This window comes from Poecile atricapillus, chromosome 6 (genome assembly GCF_030490865.1).
Source record: "Poecile atricapillus isolate bPoeAtr1 chromosome 6, bPoeAtr1.hap1, whole genome shotgun sequence".
Taxonomy (NCBI): domain Eukaryota; kingdom Metazoa; phylum Chordata; class Aves; order Passeriformes; family Paridae; genus Poecile; species Poecile atricapillus.
In genome coordinates, this window is record NC_081254.1 from 17,109,981 (window position 1) to 17,129,828 (window position 19,848).

The window sequence follows — 19,848 nt, forward strand, 5'->3', positions numbered from 1 at the left end:
CCTCATAACCTTTAACTTTCCGTAAGGTTTAGTCTGATATGTGTTTGTGGTTCCAGGATCTGAATTGGGATTTAAATACCTAAAAATCCTTGTCCACCCCCAAAAACAAACATCACATAGTTATTCAAGTGATGCTCAGGTGACCATCACCTATTCCATAAACAAGCACTAAATAAGCACAGTAGTGCAAAGATCATTCCTTATGTTCCTACAACTAAAAGAAGAACCTACAATGACCGGAATGGCTCTGCTACTGAGTTTTTCCCACTCCTCACATAAATTGGTCACAAAACTACCTCATGGGGAGGAACACACTAACACTACATTTTGCTAGTGATTTCAGAAGGCATCAAACTTATCAGGAACAAAATTCTGATTTACTGCAGTTGGACATGGTGCCACGACATTTGTTACAGCACCCCACATCTTTTGGCCCAAGTATCTGCAGCTGGCTGCAGCTAGTAGCAAGTTACTCAATTAACTTGAAAAGACAAGACAAAACCTCAACACTGCTAAATGACTGACAGCACCTGCAGAAAGGAAGCTGCTCTCAGTAACAACCACTACCATTACAAAGTTTACAGTAGACAGAGTATTTTCTTCTTTCACCTTCCTTTCATTCCCTGTAGTCTTCTGGGTTTCTCTTCTATCCTCACTCAACCTTGCAACTCATTTCTCTATTTTTAAAATGAAAACCTTTCAGTCTTCACAAAACAATGAAGTTGGTAAATCATTGTATAAATCAGGGTGGTGCAAATAAAACATTGTATATTTACATTTGTGAATTAATATGTTTAAAAGTAGAGTACCTCAAGGCATATAAAAATCAATTCTGAGAAGAAAAGAAAATTCTCTTCCCTGGAAGCTGTTTAAAACTGTTATTTGCATCAATTCCTGAACTGCTACTGCTAAGTGGCATTAAAATATAAAATCACACTCCACAGTTTTCTCCTCTTGAGATTTACAGTTAAATGATAAGAAAAATACTTCCTGGTTAAATTGGACAGATAATGCAATACAGCTTTTATCAAACCAATAAATATGTTATAATACACAAGCCTCTGGTCCTAAGAGACTTCCTTCTTCAGGTGCTGGCAGTCTATAAATTAGCTCATTTGTAGCACAGAAAAGCTCCATAATTAGTACCTAGTTTATCATTAAAACCTTGCATTCACTGTATGATGTCACAGACTACTGAGTCTGGCTCTCATTTACACACTCAATTATTTTCTGGCATCCCAGTATAGTTGATCCCATTATTTCCTATATAATTGACCAACTTCAACAGCTGCAATTCTTCTCTTGTAAATACAGAACATATTGTAGATGACAGGATCATAGTTATCATTCTTAAAAAAATTCCACATAACATACAGTTTGAATTTGACAAAGCTTAAGATGCTTTGCCCTTCAGCCAGTAAAAGTTTGATTTAAAAAGCACTGTACAGTAATTAAATTTAAACCACTGAATTACTTAAAGTACCACACTCATTGACTAGTAGAGCTTTTATTGCAATAGATTAGACTCATTACTTAAGAGTCTGAAAAGCAGTTGAAGATCATTTACCTCTGGTACTAGAAATTAATATACTTACTTTTGATTACAGCTGCAAATGAGACAGAGATAGCAGTTCTGCAGATCCAGGCATACCCCCTGAATCAGTGGAGGGCAGGAAGTGTCCTAGCTGACATGCTAGGTCCTCTTAAATCCTTCTGGCAAAACCTGAAATGCATGCTCTTAGAATGTCTTCTACCCAAACAGCTTGAAATGGCAGCCCCCTGTAGTGCAGGCATGTAAGATAATGGACAACGCAGTAAAGCACTTCATCTCACATAGCCATGAGAAACCCTGAGATGTCTTCACCTATTGCTGCAAAATCATTATATCCAAGAACAAGAAGATCTGAGAAAACACCTTATTTAGCATGAAAACATCTCCAAGTCTGAAAGCCAAGAAGTCCTTTCTTACTGGCCATATCAAGAATGGTCTAAATGACCATTAATTAATCTAATGATTCATTAATCAAAGGAAAACACAGTAGCAGAAAAGACAGGACTCAACAACCTGCAACTGCACTGTGCAGGAGGGTTTAGCCCTACAAATCAAAGGGAAAAAGCAAAGTTTTGGAAATTTAACATGATGTACTACTGTACATACACATGGAAGACAACTTTCATAGGAAGGTAGCATTCCCCCTCCCATTTCTCTTCTTTATTCTTTATCATGAAAATAAATAAAACTCTTTTTATTTTTTTTTTCACACCTTCCTTGGAATTTAATGGACAATACCTGTTAAATTGCACTATACAGCTTTTTACTGTGGACTTAGGGTTTTGTTAATACCATTTGCAAATCAGGTATATTTGCGATGGCTTGAAATTTCAGACAATTTCAAGGATTTTTCTTTGTATTACTAGGAACAACAAAAAAACCCAACCCCAAAACACAAGAAAAAGCAACAAAGCAGTTTCCTGTTAGGAGGCAAAAAAAAATCTGCCTTTTGCACTTCCAACATGCCACTTGCAAACTCTGACAGCCAGGACAGAAAAACCTGTTTACACTCAGGCCATTTTCCTGCAGAGCAAATGTATTTTATTAAGGATAACACACTAGCTAAATGTCTCCAGAAGCTTTCACAGGTAAATGCCCACCACTACTGATAACATTTGGAAAGCTGTCTTGGGCATCTGCTGCTGTAGTTGCACTATCTGAAGCATTTTTTCCAATAAAGCCATATGATCCATGGGGAAAGGGAAAAAGAGAGAAACTGGGAAGATTCCACCTCATAACCATAATTTAAGTTCTGATTTGGAATTCCTGTTTTACACCATTATATATATTTCAGGTTTTCAACCCACAAAAGAATGAAAATAATTTAGGTCATTATGGATCTTGTGCATGAAAATCTGTACTGACCAAATTCAGGAAAACAAAATCAAGGCAAAGACCTCACCCCTTTCTACAGGATGGCTGCAAGGTACAAGAGCATAACAATACAACTGAGCTGCCCAGCACATCATCTTTTCCTTCAAGCCCAATATTTTATCACTTAAACTATTTTATCATTTACCATTGTACCAATGATGACATATTTGCATTAATCCACTACAAATAAAAAAATCAAACCTGCAGCAAAGCCTTACAGCAAAAGAACAATGCTTTAATCATGTGGAATTACAATTTCGGTATGCTCTAACTAAAGAGGAAGAAAGTGACCTTCGTGGTGGAATGCTGGGCAAAAAATAGGAAGTTTGTAGCATTCCATTTTAAAATATTTGAATATTTGTGTTCAAGACAAAAATTCAAACAAACCTACCTCAAGAGAAATGTATCCCTTAGACACGGATTGGGCAGCTAGTGAGGCTAGTCTTTGGAGTCCTGTTATCAGTGACTACAAAATGAATTCCAAGTTAGTTATGAACATACATTAGCTGAGTTCACATACGGATAAAGCTGAGGATAACAGTATGGTCCTCTGTGCAGAAAGATTACTTTTCAGCTTGTATCATGGAGGAGAGTCAGGATCTTCTTAAATCAGGTACATTTCAAACATTAAACAGAAGAAAACTACAGTACTACAAAAGTGCTTCTACAGCATAAATGAGGCTATTCAATTCCAAATAATGTGCTATTAACAAAATTCCATCATTATTTGTTTGCAGAACAGCTCTTGCCTGTAACCTAGGTAAGAACCTTTCAATCTTCAAACAGAGCATCTCCATCATACCTCTCAAGACAGAATCTACTCCCAAGTCAGAATTAAGCATTAAATTAAACTCTTAAAAACTGTCTTCACTGCACTCACTTGGTCTTTTGATTCAACTCCAATGGATTATCTATTTAACTTAGAGTTTAATCCAGTGTTACAAGTCACGACCAAAGAAAGATTATTTTAATCCAGCTATAAAAGCTTGAGCTCTTGAGTTAACATACTAGATAGATCTATTCTCAATCTTCACCTGCTCAACTATACCAGCACTGCAGATCCTGAAGCACAGAAAATCATGGGAAGGCACTGATGAGTCCTGACTTTAGACTTTGGAAACATAAACAGCATGTTAAGCCTGCATTTCCTACTCAATTTTACATCAGTTGAAAAATACACACACATTGTCAGGGTCTCAAAACAGCTACTTTTTAAGCTGTGTGAACTGATGGTGGAAGGCAGGTAGGTAGATGGGTGGGAAAAGTTTGGGCCAGTGAAACAGGTGAAAAAGAAAGTGGTTTCTCACTCCTTCGGCAGATGAACAGTCCAACACTTCCGATATATGTGTCTCATTTTCCCAAATTATTGTAGGCTAAATATAAAAATATTAAACTCTACAAAAGAATCTAATAGAGCTCATTATGACAGGAAACAGCATGAACTACACTGTGTCCTATACCACAATAGCAAATTCAAATCATAGTTGGGTTTTTCCTTCCCCTAATTATGAGCAGTCAAACCACAAAACCTATGTTAAGATCTTATCAGTTACAGTTCCCTCATGGGAAAAGTTCAGAAACAGCTGTACAAAGAATCACTGCTCAGCTTCAAGTCTCTGAAGTACTCAGAAGTTTAGAAGAATGAAATCTGTCCATTTTGACACAATATTTGGGTCCCTTCCATTACTTGAGGTATTTGTATTAGTGACTTCCTAATTAACACACTTGAGAAGCATTTGAAGCAAAATAAAAGTAAAAAAAAACAAAACCAAACCCATACTATACTGTTTTCCTAATGTTGATATCACCAAGGAAGTACAGAGTCTGAATACAAACTGGTTATTTTGGCACACTAACCCAGAGAATGCAGCTAAATTGTATGTCATGTGAACAGGTTTTATACAGATTATACATTGCTACCTCTTACTTTCATAACAGGGCACTTTGTCAGTACCCTCCAAGGAAGCTGCAAAGGAAGCATTGACTATAGCTTTTCACTCAAGCTCTACAGTGATGAAGCTAAACAAACAACACCATTCACAAAAAAGTACCTTCAATGTACTTCTGCTAAATTTACATTAAATATATTTTTTTAAATACTTTTTTAAAATCAAAAGCTCTTTGTGTTTTGCTATTGTTTATACTAAATACCAAACCTCTCTTCTGTGATACTAACCACAGCAGGAGTAAGTGCTGATGGCACAAACTGTATCAAATAAGCTGTGATGGAATTTAATAGGTCTACTAAGAAAAAATTTTTGTAGACTAATTATTTACTGGTTTGTGAATACAAATGCATTAAAACTGCAAATAAAATGTAAACATTACTTTCTTGTAGTGCTACATTTAAAACTCTTAGGAAAAGTGGTATTTTTACTTGCATATAAAAGCTACGATATCAACAGAGTACAGGAGAACAAATGCAACTTCACAGAGCTTTTAACAAGCAAGAGCTGCTGTGTTAGTTTGAAAGGCACTTCTATGTCATGCTTCCCTGTTGCTGTTTCATTTGTATCAAAACACTTGTCATTGTACCTCTGCTAATATCAGCCCCAATTAAGAATTTAATTACTCCCTTACTGGCTTTATAGTCTAACAGCTCCTTTTCAATGAAGAGTGATATATGGTAACATGCAATATTCCCTGTGGTACTTCCTCCCAGTGAAACTCCTTCCAAGAAAACTGATTACATTTAAACTCAAGGGTTTTTTCTCCAGCTGTACCATTTTGTAATATTTTACTGAAAAGCTATCCAAAAGCAAGCACCCTTTATTACAGGCCTTAAAAAGATGAGAGGTGAAGGGGACTGCTAGATCACATAACTGAGTAACTTTCCAAGTTGTTACAAGCACGCACAAGGCTTATCTGTGCCATTTTGGGCTAGATTTTAACAGCAGCAATAAACAGCAGTGCTGTAACCAGGCTGTCAGAAGGTGCCATTTCCAGCTCCGATACTGGAAGCTGTACTTTTGAAGTCATCATGCAACCGGACTTATCCTCATCCTTATCTCCAAAGAGGCCACAGTCCCTCACAAGTGAAAGTTACCACTGCAGGAGCTATTATATTTTGGTCTGCTTCCCCTGAAAAAACAACTAATATCAGTTTACCTTAGTCATGCAATATATTCTAGGGAAGGTTGCTAAGAGATTAAAGACTTAATTTTCATATATAATATTATGCACTAGTTAGTTTTAACACTGAGGCAATCTTAGAGATGATAAGCAGACCATTCTTTAAAGCTATGACAATATCTCAGATTTTTATATAAAATTAACTTTCAAAACACAAATCAGGTTACAGAAGAAACCTGTTCGATACGAAGCAGAGGTAGAGAGGAATTATTGGAAATGTACTGGAGTTAGATGTCAGCATTTCAGTAAACTAAAAGGCAAAGGAAAAAAAAAAATCCATAAAAACTCCACTAGGTACAAAAGAAGAGCAATTTCTTCCATCTGAGAAGCTATTTTGAACATTTATGACAGAATGTATTTCTCCAAGTGCTTTAGCACTGTCTTCAGAAACAGAAAGTAATTTGCTTATTAGGGCAAAAATATATTTGGGGTAATAAAACAAATATGAAGTTACTTCCTTTTTACATAATTTCAAAGATGTATCATTTGACTGTGGTACTTCTACAGCAGAAAAAACACTTCAGTTCCTCGGTTTGAGAATATCATATCCCATTGTGTTACAGCTTTATATAACAAAATTCATTTAACATAGATTCATTTCTAAATTCTATACCCCAAATACTGATTTTTAATCAGCTTTTTCATTATAATCCTAGCATTAAAATAGAATTTCTAATTTTTGAATGATACAGTTTCTACAAAAACAGCCCAAGAACTTCATGGAATTGCATGGAAGATGGTCAACTGTTTATTGGTAGAAGTCTAATCAGTGTATGATGTGGGCTGAAAGGAAATGAAAGAACCCTGTAAAACATTAAATACTTGATAAAATAAATGAACCCCCAAAGCCTTCAGGAATGAAGTCAAAGTTACACTTAAACAGGGCAGGGAAGACGAACCTAAACTGGATCTGAAAACCATTTTTCTATAACATGCATTAGACACCAACCCTTAAACATAGGGTCTATATGAAGAAGTGTCTATTACCCCCTTCTATATAGCATACAAGCACACCCCTTTATATATAGCTGACAGAACAATACCTTATCTGATTTATATTTTACCTGAGGAATTTCTAAAGTAATTGAAATGTTCTCAGAACAACTCACTTTCGGATCCTTACAAAACAGAATTTTCTTGTACAAAGCTATACTGATCTGAAGATCTTAACTGTTTTATAAAAAGGTGCATAAACTCTAAGAATCCAGGAACGTTTTATGCAACCCAAGTACTGTAAGCTTGGTCTGGGGAATGCTACAATTCCTTCCCCAATCCCTTTCCAAAATCATTCTAGAAACTATCTAGAAAAATCTGGAAAACTGTCCTTAATAAAATTCTGTGTACTAATTTGTTTTATAAAGGACAGGGAAAACAAGTCTACATGGAAGCTTTAACACGACAGTGAACTATGACCTTTAAATATACTCCTACAGATTAGGTGTACACTCATAAATGTAATCCAAAGTAAATGTATTTATGAACTTGATAATCATCAGAGTGCTTTAACTACATTTGAGGGAAGACTAATCAGACAGAAACAAGAGTTTCTCCCCTTGGCACCACTTGAAGAAAGGCAGAGCTCTCAAAGTTTGAAAAGATCAATAAGCATGTGCTGACAACAAAGGTGAAAAACTCAGTTTAGTTAAAATGTTGAACACAGGTACCAATCCAATGAGATCAAGACTTTAAAGGTAGTATGAAATAAGAAAATCTTACAGCAGTCCAATGCTCAGTACCTGGAACAGGACTAAACACCCTTTAGCTTAATCTATGTATTCACTAAATCCAGAATTCAACAGTAGAGCAGCTGCTCAATGCTTGCTCTGCAGAATTCAATGAACGACAAAAGGTTACCTTAATTCAATGAGATAATCAGCACACATTTACCCTCTACCAAGAGTTTTCCAACCATCTGCAAGGCGGCAGAGCTGACTGCCTATAAAACAACTGGTAACATGCTGACATGTCCTCACATCACTCATGTCAATGAAAATTTATCTCTTAGCAACAGCTAAAAGAAGCTGAACTTCCAGAAATATTTCAGATGCATCACGAGCCAACAATTTCTTCATAAGTGATTTTGATTGCTGCTGATCTCCAAACAGATGTCTACTCTAATTGGTAAAATTTATTAAACACATATCTTAAATAAGAAAAAGTCAAGTTGTCATGCCCTAAGAAAGCAATAACAATGGGACTCATTCTAGCTGTGTACATAAAAGACAAAAGCTAACCTTATTTGAAGCTGCTGGTCTCACAGTATCAGTAACAGTGAAGTAAACATGCATGTGTTGTGGGGAAAGGAAGGAATTTGCTAGTAAGGTTGCTGTCAGAAACTAAAAGCTACGACACACGTCCACAAAAACAAAGATAAATATTTTTGAAAAGCAAAGTAAGAGATTCAATGCTAATACCACTTAACTACTAGAACTATTTTATTATTCCCTTCCCTGCTACATGGTAGCAAATAAAAAATTTTAAGGCATTAATTTTTACAAGTAAATTCCATACAAAACCTCTGATAAAATTAGAAGGACACTTGTTTTAGCAAAACTCATTTGCATTAGCAAAACATCAAGCAAATTAAAATCTGAGCATCAGACTGAGATCAGGAAATGGAAAAAGCTTGTTCTCAGCTGTATTACAAGCTCTTCTGTAGGAAACAAGTCTTGCAGAGGTCCCTTCAAAATACATCCAAAGACAATATTGAGAAAGAAACAATATAAATCATTCAGATTCTGGTTCATGTTAGCAGATAATGAGCAGTTTTGCTTTCTTCCATCACTAATATTTTCCAGAAGACATAAAACAAAATCTGTCAATCCTAGGCTGAATAAAGCCACATTTATTTTTATGAATTCAGTCAGAAATGAGGTATCATCCTGAATTCAGTGCAGTATAGGAAGTTGGAAACACAGAGGAAGATTCTTGCAGTGGTTTATTAATCCAAATAAAAGACTCATAGCACCCATCTCATGTTCAGATCAGAAAATTCTCACAACTCTCCACTGAAAGACTGAAAACATGCCTGCAAGAAGAGCAGCTAGTCACTGTTTTTTAAACATAGTGCACAAATTCATAAAGCAAAAACAACTGCCAATTGTCACAAAAACTCCAAATGGCAAAGCACAGAACTTACTGAACACAAGTACCAGTAATTTCCTTCTTTAAGTGTACGGCAGACAAACACATCAAGTGACCCAACAAGAGCAATTCTTTGAAAAAGCCACAGAGCAAGTCACTGGCTTCCAAGAGAGCATGAGCTCCAGTACTGTTGGATGCAGCTAAAACACACATGTACAAGCACAGCAACAGACCATCCTACAGGCACTTAGCACGTGAACCTACCCTGCGTGTGGTTTGAGTAATTTCTTAACTGATTTATCTACAAATTTCAGACCTTCAGAAAACATCTATAATATCCAAAAGCTTGCTTTGCTAGATCAGCAGAATGCATGCCAAGCATATAAAAATGAATACATTGTGTTTACTATACATTTTTTTCAATATTAAAGCAGATTAATATTTGCAAAACAGCATTAATAAGTTATTTTGTGAAGTTCAGTTTTTACAACTGGATAAAGAAGAAAGGGAAGAGACCTAGACAGTTCAAGGCAGAGCAAAAATATTCAGATCAGAAAATACCATGTTTGTGTATAATCCCATTGTTTATTATATTAACCTCCATGTTTATAAACTGACTGATAACCAAATACTTATTTGCAGGAGTCAATGCACAGTCCTCTTCCTCTACCATTAACAGATTCTTGATAAACTCCTACAGCAGGCATACTAGCATTCAGAGGTCAAGAGAGAAAAATTGAAGTAGGAAATGAAAGCTGAGTATCTTAAAATTTGGAATAGAAGCGGGCGATAGAGCAGCCTTCATAAGCATAGAAATTGTTAACTAGCTACTATTAAGTTCAGTGATCATAACAGAGCTTACTTTGGTCTTAAGACTCTTTTCAGGCTCAAACACTGACCTTTTCATCACCTATTTAACTGCATTTTTGTATGCCTTTTCTAACTACTGCTCATTACCCACTAATGGTAAGCATTTTAAAGAATTCCACACTACTTGCAAGTTAGGTATTACTCACATTTTTACCAATCAGGTTGCTCAGGACATTGCCTAGTCCAGCTCTGATCACCTCTGAGGGTGGAGATTCTATAGCCACTCCGAGTCCCAGTTCCACATTTCTCCATCTTCATTTTAAAGGATTTTCTCCTTCATCTGTCTGCAATTTCTCTTAATGCAACTTATGCCAGTTACCTCTCATTACTTTGCCATCTGAAAAATAGCAGTCTCCATCTTCACTATCATCACCCAACATGAAGTTCTGAAAGAGGTGCTTTAACACATCTATGGCTATTTTATCCTGTTTTTCTCTCAACTGTTATGTGTAAATACTTCCTGCTGCCTAGGGAAGTGCTGGAATCACTGTCCCTGGAAGCATTCACAAAACATGCAGATGCAGCTCTTAGGAACATGGTTTAATGGTGAACATGGCAGTGCTAGATTAACAGTCAGACTCATTGATCTTTGAGGTGTTTTCCACCCTAAATAATTCTGTAATTCTACTTATTCATTAGTTAAGAACTGCCTGTACTCTATGTCTAAAACAAAGGTGCCACTGACATTTGTCTTTTATTGAGACAAATGCAAACACGGCTAGTTAGTGTTGCCACGGATACATGGACATTACATAAAAATTAGTTCTTAAAACTACAGTCACTCATCTGCACCATTTTGGGAAAAAACAGATGTGAAATTGAAGCCAGCTTCAAAATACCACCAGTGATGAAATTAACTCCTGGACAGCATGTGGAAAACGTGTGGCAAATTCACCACAGGTTAAGCTAGCTCTGCTTCTATTCCAAGATGAGGAAACATCAGCCATGCCTACCAGACACATCTTCTGAGATCATACATAGCTTTTTTCCTGTGCCAGAGTCCTGTTTGTAATTAAAACCAGAAACCTCAAGCCTACACCACCTAGAACTGCATTAATTGGTAACTGCTGGACTGTACCACGACAACCACGAGGGGAGAAAAATGGGGCTCTGCCACTTTAGACCAAAAAACTTGACAAAGCAGAAATTCGTGCACTTATGTAGCTAGTACTGCACTGACAAGGTGTAAGAACAGACCATTTACAAGTCTGCAGTTTCCCTCACCACATGGAATTTTCCTTATGTAACATCTTATCTACAGCACAACCTGAAGTCAAAATAATCCACATAAACCTGGAACTAAGTGCAGCAGCTCTAGAGTTGCCCACACATGCATCCGTATAACAGGTCACACCCATTCATTTCAAGAAGGCTGGCTGTGCCTGCAAATTCAAAACTTTAATCTCTTCACAAAGAACCTGAAGAAGAAAAAAAAAACCACAGAAAAATCCATGTGGCACCAGTAACAATTTACCTCAATGAGGTATCAAGCAGATTGGGAAAAACAACAATAAATACAAGTAATTTTGCAACTGAAGGAAATCACACTAGTTTAAAAGCTGACTTGTCACTTAGCAGGTAACCACAAAGGACAGCAGTGGCTCTGTCAGTTAAGTGATGCCTGATCTGACATACCACCATATTCAAAATACTACAGCCATCATTTGAGCCCTAATACTGTTACTCCAGTACACAGCAGAACTCCATCCACTTGGTTCCATAAAGTTCTAATGTCCTGGCTTGAAACAGGCCCTCAGATCATGGTCTGTCCTTATACCCAGACAAATACAGTACTGAACACAGAGAACCAAGTTGCTAACAGAATCATAAATGGATTCAAAGTTGTAAAGAAAACTTTTGAGTTTTTACCAGTTGAGTCTTTTCTTAATGCTAGCTTGAAATTCTTTCAAAAGTGAAAGTCTTTTGCCATTTCCAACTACCAAACTGGAAAACTACAGGTAATTAGCAGTTAATCTATACTTGATATGTTTCTCAACAAAAAAATAACATGTCAAAAATAGCAAACAACTTCAAATGCAAGTTATAAAGGTTCTTCATCATGTTTTACAATAAACTTACTGCAACAATAAGAATTGTTACCACATTTCAACTGACACTGAAAAAATACCTAAGAGTCAAGACCATCACTACTGTTGAACACTGAAGAGCAAAGACTCTTTGAACAGATAAGAAGACAGCACTGAGAAAATATGCTAGGTAGCTCTCCTTATATCTAAGGCAGCCTTCTGGTGTTTCTGTTTTAGAAGGAATCTTGATGAAGGAGATATCCACACATTAACTAGTCAAAGAAAAATTAGTCTGGAAGGAAAATGCAAAGAATAAAACTTCTAACCATAGTTTAGGAATCCAATGGCACTCCCAGTTAAGACAGAAGAATTCACAGAAAATAGCATAGATGAATAAACACCAATAGAACTACACGGAATCTCTAACTCACTGCTGTTAGTTTCAATACAGGACTCATCACAAAATACCACACCAAATAATTTTGAAGGAAAACAAACAAAACATCAAATTTTAGCAAGCCTTACAATTAAACAGCTTGCAGTATAAGGTTTGGAATCACTCCTTGCAATAAACAAGAATATGTGCGCATCATGCAGAACTATGTTTAGAATATCTAGCTTGGGGGAAGAAAAGGATGAGTAGAGTCTTCCTCACAGATCTATAGGCTATTGCAAATATGATGCTATTTGCAGAAACTAATTCACATCAGGAATTGAAAACTAACCTCCACCCTGCCTCATGAAGGAATAGATTGATCTAATTCAGGAAATAGCAGTATTTAACTTACTTCCCACCATACAGTTCATGAAAACTTTTACAAATATGCTTCTTAGGTTGCTCCAAGTGTGAATGGTAAAACAAACAAACAAGCCCCCAAAGCCAGATATATCCATCTATACAGTGGTATGAGTTGCTTTTCCAAAATATGGGATGATGAGAACTTTCCACTTCAATTTCTGGTAAGCTCCAGTACCTCAAGTGTTAAATGGATCCATTTCTAAGTGGTCCCTTGGCTTATGCAAAAAATTGGTAGTTTTAGCATTTCAGAAGCTACAGGGACAAGCAAAAAACAAAACAAAAACAAAACCCAACAACAACAATATGCCCCCACAAAAAAAAAAAAATCCTAACAGCAAAACAAAAAACAAACCAAAACCAAACCAAAAAAACACACCCCAAAATACAAGAGCAGCAGAATCCAGCAGTCATCCCAAAACTTCCAGGACCAGATCTACACACAGTTAAGGTGCAGGTCACCCTTCCAAGAAATAAAGCTAACTTGTAAATTAAAACGACCACAAACATGAGACTTAGTGTTTGCCAAGTAATGCCATCATTCCTCAGTATTTTGTCACCATGAAGATGTTATGAGGAGAGAAACAATGGCTGCATCTGAAGACAACACTATTTCATGGACTGACAAAGTTCAAACCTAGATTTTTCTTTTATTTCCCTGTGTATAGTCTCTTCAACTGTAGCACTGCAGACACTCTAGAAACTTCCCCATCACTGTGTTTTGGTGCTCAGACTCACCCTCAGAAGCCCAGACACCACCTAAAGGCAGCTCCCAAAGTTTGGCATTATAAATATGCCCTTATGTGTAAATCTGCAAGATACATTGTGCATTCCTTTCTGTCTCCCTTTTCTGTTTCTGCACAGTGGAAAATCTAGAGGACAGAGGCAACAAGAAATCTCAACCAACACTGTCTTGCTGCCTACCCACAGGAAGGCAGGAAGCTTAAAAACTGAGCAAGGAGGAGCCTGAATGCCAAAAAAGCAATTCGCTATAGATTGGCCCCTTGCCTGAAAGACAGAAGGAGGAACACCCAGTGTCTGCACTGGCACAAGTTACATACCAGAAAACTGAAATTCAACCTATGCCAAGTTACACTTTGAACAGCTAAATGTATGTAGGCCAGTGAAAACAAAATTAGATAGGAGTTCAGGGTAAGAAAAATTAATAAAACAAGCTTGGTTTTGCATGAAAGTCAGCTTAGAAAGACAAACTGAAAGTGAAAGAGGGATTAGAAAATTTTTTCATGCCAGGAATCAGATGAAAATCACAGTTGCTGAGCTGTTCAAGAGAGCATTGAGGAGAACCAACATCAAGCCACTTCCATTTGAACATTTTTGAAGTTTAAGTACTAATTATTCTGAACATAACAAAGATTAAACTGCTGAGATACACTAGGTATTCCCACAACCCTCTGGTAATGTTACAATGGCCCCTCCCTCTTCACCTTTAAAAGCTGGATTTATCCTTTTAAACTATGTCTAAAAATAAGCAAATAAAGAGCTGCTGCAGCCTACAAATATCTGTTTCTTTGAGTTTACAGTCACAGCACTTGTGCTCAGGAGATGGCTAACTCCCAAGACTTATTAGGTTTCATGGAGCTCCCAAACTGCACAACCTTCCTAGTGCTTGTCCAAATGACAAGGAAAACAGAGAAAATATCAGCAACATTGTTATTCTACAACTGCCACCATTAAAGATAAATTAAACAACCTTCTTAAAACTAACCATAAGTTTTAAATACCACTTTGCATTTCCAGAAGCACATTTTAATGCTTCAAAGGCTTATTGAAAAGCTAAGTATCACTCAATTTTCCTCTCTCTTCACACCCTTCGCTACTATGTAACCAGTTTTTACACTGCATTTTCTGGTTAACATATTCATACAGCCCTTTTCAGAAAAGGCTTGGTGAGAAAAGGTGTGAAGCAAAAGGGAGGGTATCTATGCAAGATACTCTTGAGCATAAGGAAGAGCACATAAGAGCAGTTAAATTGTTTAAATATGCACTGCAACATAGTGAAGTGCACAAGATCAAACTGCTGCACAACAAAATGAACTATTTTTCTGCTTTCTTGTGTGTGTGTGTTTTTTTGGGCTTTTTTGTTTCTTTATTTGAGGAAGATTTTTTTCTGCGTTGTTTTCTTTCAGGACATAAAGACACTGCAAGTCTTCATCCTAAAGGATACCACTGTTTTCAGTCTTCCTTAACTCTTAAGGCAGCTCCACCTCTGGCTTGATGCAGCCCTTCATGCACCCAGTTAACACTAAATTGGGCATCTTCTGAAGTGCATTGATCCAAGTTACCTGCCCAGACATTTGTAACCACATTTCTGGTGGTTACATTTACCTCAATGTAACCACCAGAATACTTCAGATAACTGAAAAGTCCTTTATATAATATACACTACTCATAATAGTTACAATATACTACCTAGACACCATACAGCTGTCTAAAGCTACTGACCTTCCAACAAGATCTCTTTCCATGAGCCTTGTACTTGCATCTCCATTCAGAGATGGAAAAGCAACCCTTGACACACACTAGGGAATGGAAAAGGATTGAGCAAGGGAAGATTTAAAGAGCTGCACTGCATGTTTTCTCTTGCTTCAATTCAAGAGTTGATACAACTTTCCCCAAATCCAGAAGTCAGGATAACACTTGAAACACCATTTTTATACAAATGTTTTCTTGCAGGCCTAGGGATAACAGGAGGAAACACGGCTGCTGTATTGCTGTAACTAAATGGAGCTAATGAAGCAAGAGAACTGTATCTAGCTGAATTGGACCACCCAGTTAATAGGGACAAGAAAAGCACCTCCATATCATCACCACTAAGACAAATGTTTAGCACTCCCAGCTCCCTGTTCCAAGTATTTCATAGAATGCAAACCACTCAACACTCCTGTCACATAGTCAAGGTTCCAGGTCTGCAAAACTAAATTCATTGACACTGCATTTCAACAGTATGTATCTTCTCAGTGCACTACATACTCAGACACTTCAGGTGGGTGATTGAAGTGAGCAAACAAAAACAGAAATCCCAAAATCAAACAACCAAAAAACCCCCAAACAAGCCACTAACAACCCACACAAAACGCAACCATCTTGCCCCACACAGGCCATATTGTATCTCTTTTGATCACCTTTCACTCACTCAGGAAGAAAGGTTCAGAGTCTGCATTTGGTACTATGAGTGTGAATGTTCAGACTGACAAAGAGACATCTCTAAAGAACTTCTATGTCACATCCTCATGAAATGTTAATTATGAATTAAAGAAAGAAAAATAATCAAAATTACTCAAATTTCCACAGTCATCAAAACAGATTTCTGTGCATCCCTACATTTGTTCTTTTCCTCCAGAAAAGTCAATAAAAGATATACTAAAATGTCACCTCTAGTATTAGGGAAAAAAAAAAAAAAATCAAAACAAATATATAAGATTAGCCACCCCAACAAAAATTATCTCTTACTTGTGCTAGCTATAGAAAGAGCCAAAGTAACTTTAAAATAGCCAACCTTGTCAAACATTAGCCATTCCCAAGAGATGCCAGTTGGATACCTTTATTTTATTAATTTCAATAAATAATCTTGACGTGCCCCATACTGTCACTTAAATGCTTCCAATAAAAATAGCCTAACAGTTTTCTTGCAATGTCATCCTGCTTATACACGAATTAACATCAATTTCAAATGAAGATGTAGTCACATCCCAGTAACATGGAGAGCTTAAGTACACTTACTTTCAGAAATGTCCTCGAAGAATTTAAAGCCACACATAGTGAAGAACAGTAAAAATCCCATATTTAAAACAAGTCTCTATATATTTGCTCAGTAACCTCAGTAACCTAGCACAACTAAGCAGTACACTACACTAACATGGAACATGGAACTACTGATTCACCAACCTCACATCAAAACTATTTTTGTCAGGAAAAACCGTATGCCAGTTTTTAAACACGCAAGTCACACTGCTAATTTTGAGGCACCCAAATGAAAGCTTATTTCTTGCCAAAGCACTTGCTAGAGAACAGATTTGTTTGGCTAACTTCTAGAAGACAGATTTATCCTTATACCAGTATTTTAGTATGGCAGTAATGGCTTTTTCAGCACCATGACCCAACTAACATTCCTTGCAAAGGCTGCCAGTCCCAGTAGGTAAGTTAATATGGCAGATTTTTGTTTTCACAAAATTCATGTTACTTGGGTTGCTCAGTACTCCAGCCCTCAAATTTTTCATGTCATTACAGTAGAAACTCAAAGTACTTAGACAGCTTTATCACTACAAGTAATTAAATGTTTATAGTGTACAGCTACACTAGTAATTGCACAGTATGCAGCACTTTTGAATTTCCATTCTGATTATAGAGCATGAAGCTCCATGCATCCCTCAAATATCTGAGAAGTCCAATTTGACAGAAATAGATATCCATATATAAATGCAATCATATTTAGCGTATATTTAGGGAAGCTCACAGTAATAAAGCTTCAACTACTCACCTCTGACAGTTCCCCAAACTCTTTCTGAAGACCTCACAAAATAATTCCAAAACAAGCATTTTCTACTCTGCACCCTCCAGCATCTCACCATCAAAGGGAAAACACCGCTGAAAAGCATCATGCAGCTTCTAGGAGACACTGGTAGCAACTCTACAATAGCAAAGCTGAACTACTCCATGTCTAAAACAACTGCCATCAAACTAGACCAGCCAGAAGAGAAAAACAAAAACAAAGAGAGAACCAAACCATCAACTTACAAATATTTTAAGTAAGCCAATTTTACTATAACAGGTAACTTTCTTTCCCCCAAGTACGCTGGAAATTCCAAACACACTTTGCCATACTAAACGGGAAATGATCAAAGACTGCCTGCAGACATGTCTTTGACACTATCCTTTCATAAACAAAAAACTAATTGATAGCCCTTTCTCCCTCAAGGCTGAAACTCTGTGAACAATTAACTTCAAAACAAAACTCAAGTAATAGCAAAAATAAACCCCTGTAGGGAGTGCAACAAAAGTAAAACAGAAGGAGGATCCTGCAGTTTAGCTCAAATTGTCACTCTAACACCTTCACTTCTGTTCCTAGAATATTTACATTAATTCCAGTTTCTATTAACTAACATTTTAAAGCTCACTATCCACATAAAAATATCACTAAAAAATAATAATTCCAACTGTCTTAAACATCATGAGTCCTACCAGTGGCATCTCAGGCCATCAAACCACAAGAAAATCAGTATATCCTGGCAGAAGATGAAAGTAAAAGGCCACAGTCAAATCACACTGCAGATTTCAGCTACACCAGTCTGTCAGGCAAGACAGAACAATCTCACACCTACAACAGAGCATACAGCTGTACTCTTCCCTGCTGCTCTGTTCATCTATTTAAAATTCACAAAGCAAACTATCCAGTACAGAACGGAAGGACATAGGGAGCCAAGTAAAATTCATTTACCAGAACTGATTCTGCATAAATTTGGGACATGCATCCCCACTCATAAACATTTAAATGGATAAATAAAGCACAAGAAGAATCATTACTTTTGTATTAGGCAAATAAACAAAGGATAACAAGAATAGCTTTTCATTACCACAATAGCCCTCATTTTTCAGACTTACCTGGTCTTTTTCATGGGGTAATAGGCTGACAGGTGGAAGGGAAGCTGGGAAGGTGCTGGAGTATTTTGGAGCTCCTTTGCTTTCCAAACTGCCATAATTCACTCTATACTGAGGACCATCCTTCAGTAACCTCCCATTGTTCACAGCACGTTTGGCCCCCAGCCGCAACCTCTGCTGAAAGGCAGGATTGTTGAAAATACTTGCTAGGTCATTTTGACTTCTCAAATACTTCTCTATGTTTTTCAGGGAGGAGCCATTAGGTTCTTGAAGCCCTTCAATTGCTCTTCTCAAGAGTTTATTCCAATCCACATTACGAAGCTCATTACAAGCTCCTCTAGATCCCTTAACAGATTTAGGAATAGTGCCAGGTTTAACACACGAAAACCGTCCAGGATTATCTGGGTCCTTGTAAGATGCAAGACCTTTGTTAGTGACTTTAAGAATAGAACCATCTTGAACGCTAAGTTCCAACTGTTCTGAAACAGTCTTCTTATCTAATCCATGGGAAGCACAAACAGCATGACATATTCTCTCTTCAGAAGGCCTTTGCTTTTGCTTTTTAACTTTTTGTATAGCTTCCAGAATCCACTCCGTATAAAGAGGGTTGGCAAGTTTTACCATGGTTGACCAGTAATTGTTTCCAGCCAAGAGTTACCCATAGAGGTTCCTCCTTATCCTTTTAGCAGATCTTTCAGAGGTTGTTCACACCTCAAACACAAATGAAAGGATTCCACACACTGCTTGGACACATGTCAAAAATATCCACCCTGAGGAGCCAGAAAAAGCAGAGAAATACCTGACGACTGAAACTTTCCAATTATGTTACTGTTACTGAAACGTAGAAGGGGTCATCTGCGATGCCACTGGTACCTCCTTAAAAGAAAGTTTGTTGCAACCTTTAAAAAGAAAAAACAAGAGGCAGGGAGAGAATACAATTAATGCTGAAGTATTAAAAATTAAAAACAAATTCAGATATACATTCATACTATAGATGCTGCAGTATAAAGAAAATTTGCGATATTATATGAAAGATTTGTCAGTTCCCACCCAACATCAAACATGCCATCATAAAATCCTTCTGCTTCTCATAACAGTCAGTGGCTTTAGTTTTCCAAAACTCTACCACCCCAACACTTAACCTACTATTGACCTGTTGGACAATTTCCATTCAGTCAGGGATCTGAAAACACTCTCTAAAACAAACTGCCTACAAATCTTTTCTACATGGATTATACATGCACTAGAAAACCCAAAAAACCAGAAAACCAAACCCCAACCAATGAAAGATAAAGTGTAACCGCTGCCAATTCTTACACTAGCCTGTCTCTAAGTGCCCTGTCGTGTTGATTACACAACTCAAAAACCGAAAACAAAAATATCAGAACCAAGTTGTA

At 37.0% G+C, this 19,848-nt stretch overlaps 1 protein-coding gene across 4 annotated transcripts in view; it reads right to left on the reverse strand.

Annotated features, from left to right (window-relative positions):
- KAT6B (lysine acetyltransferase 6B) overlaps positions 1-19,848 on the reverse strand; it is a 108,315-nt gene that overhangs the window by 81,407 nt on the left and 7,060 nt on the right. For all 4 annotated transcript variants that reach the window (XM_058840786.1, XM_058840784.1, XM_058840783.1 and 1 more), the window contains one exon: positions 18,455-19,350. In XM_058840786.1, coding sequence (XP_058696769.1) covers positions 18,455-19,075 — 621 coding nt within the window. In that variant the 5' untranslated portion in view covers positions 19,076-19,350. The remainder of the gene's footprint in view (positions 1-18,454; positions 19,351-19,848) is intronic.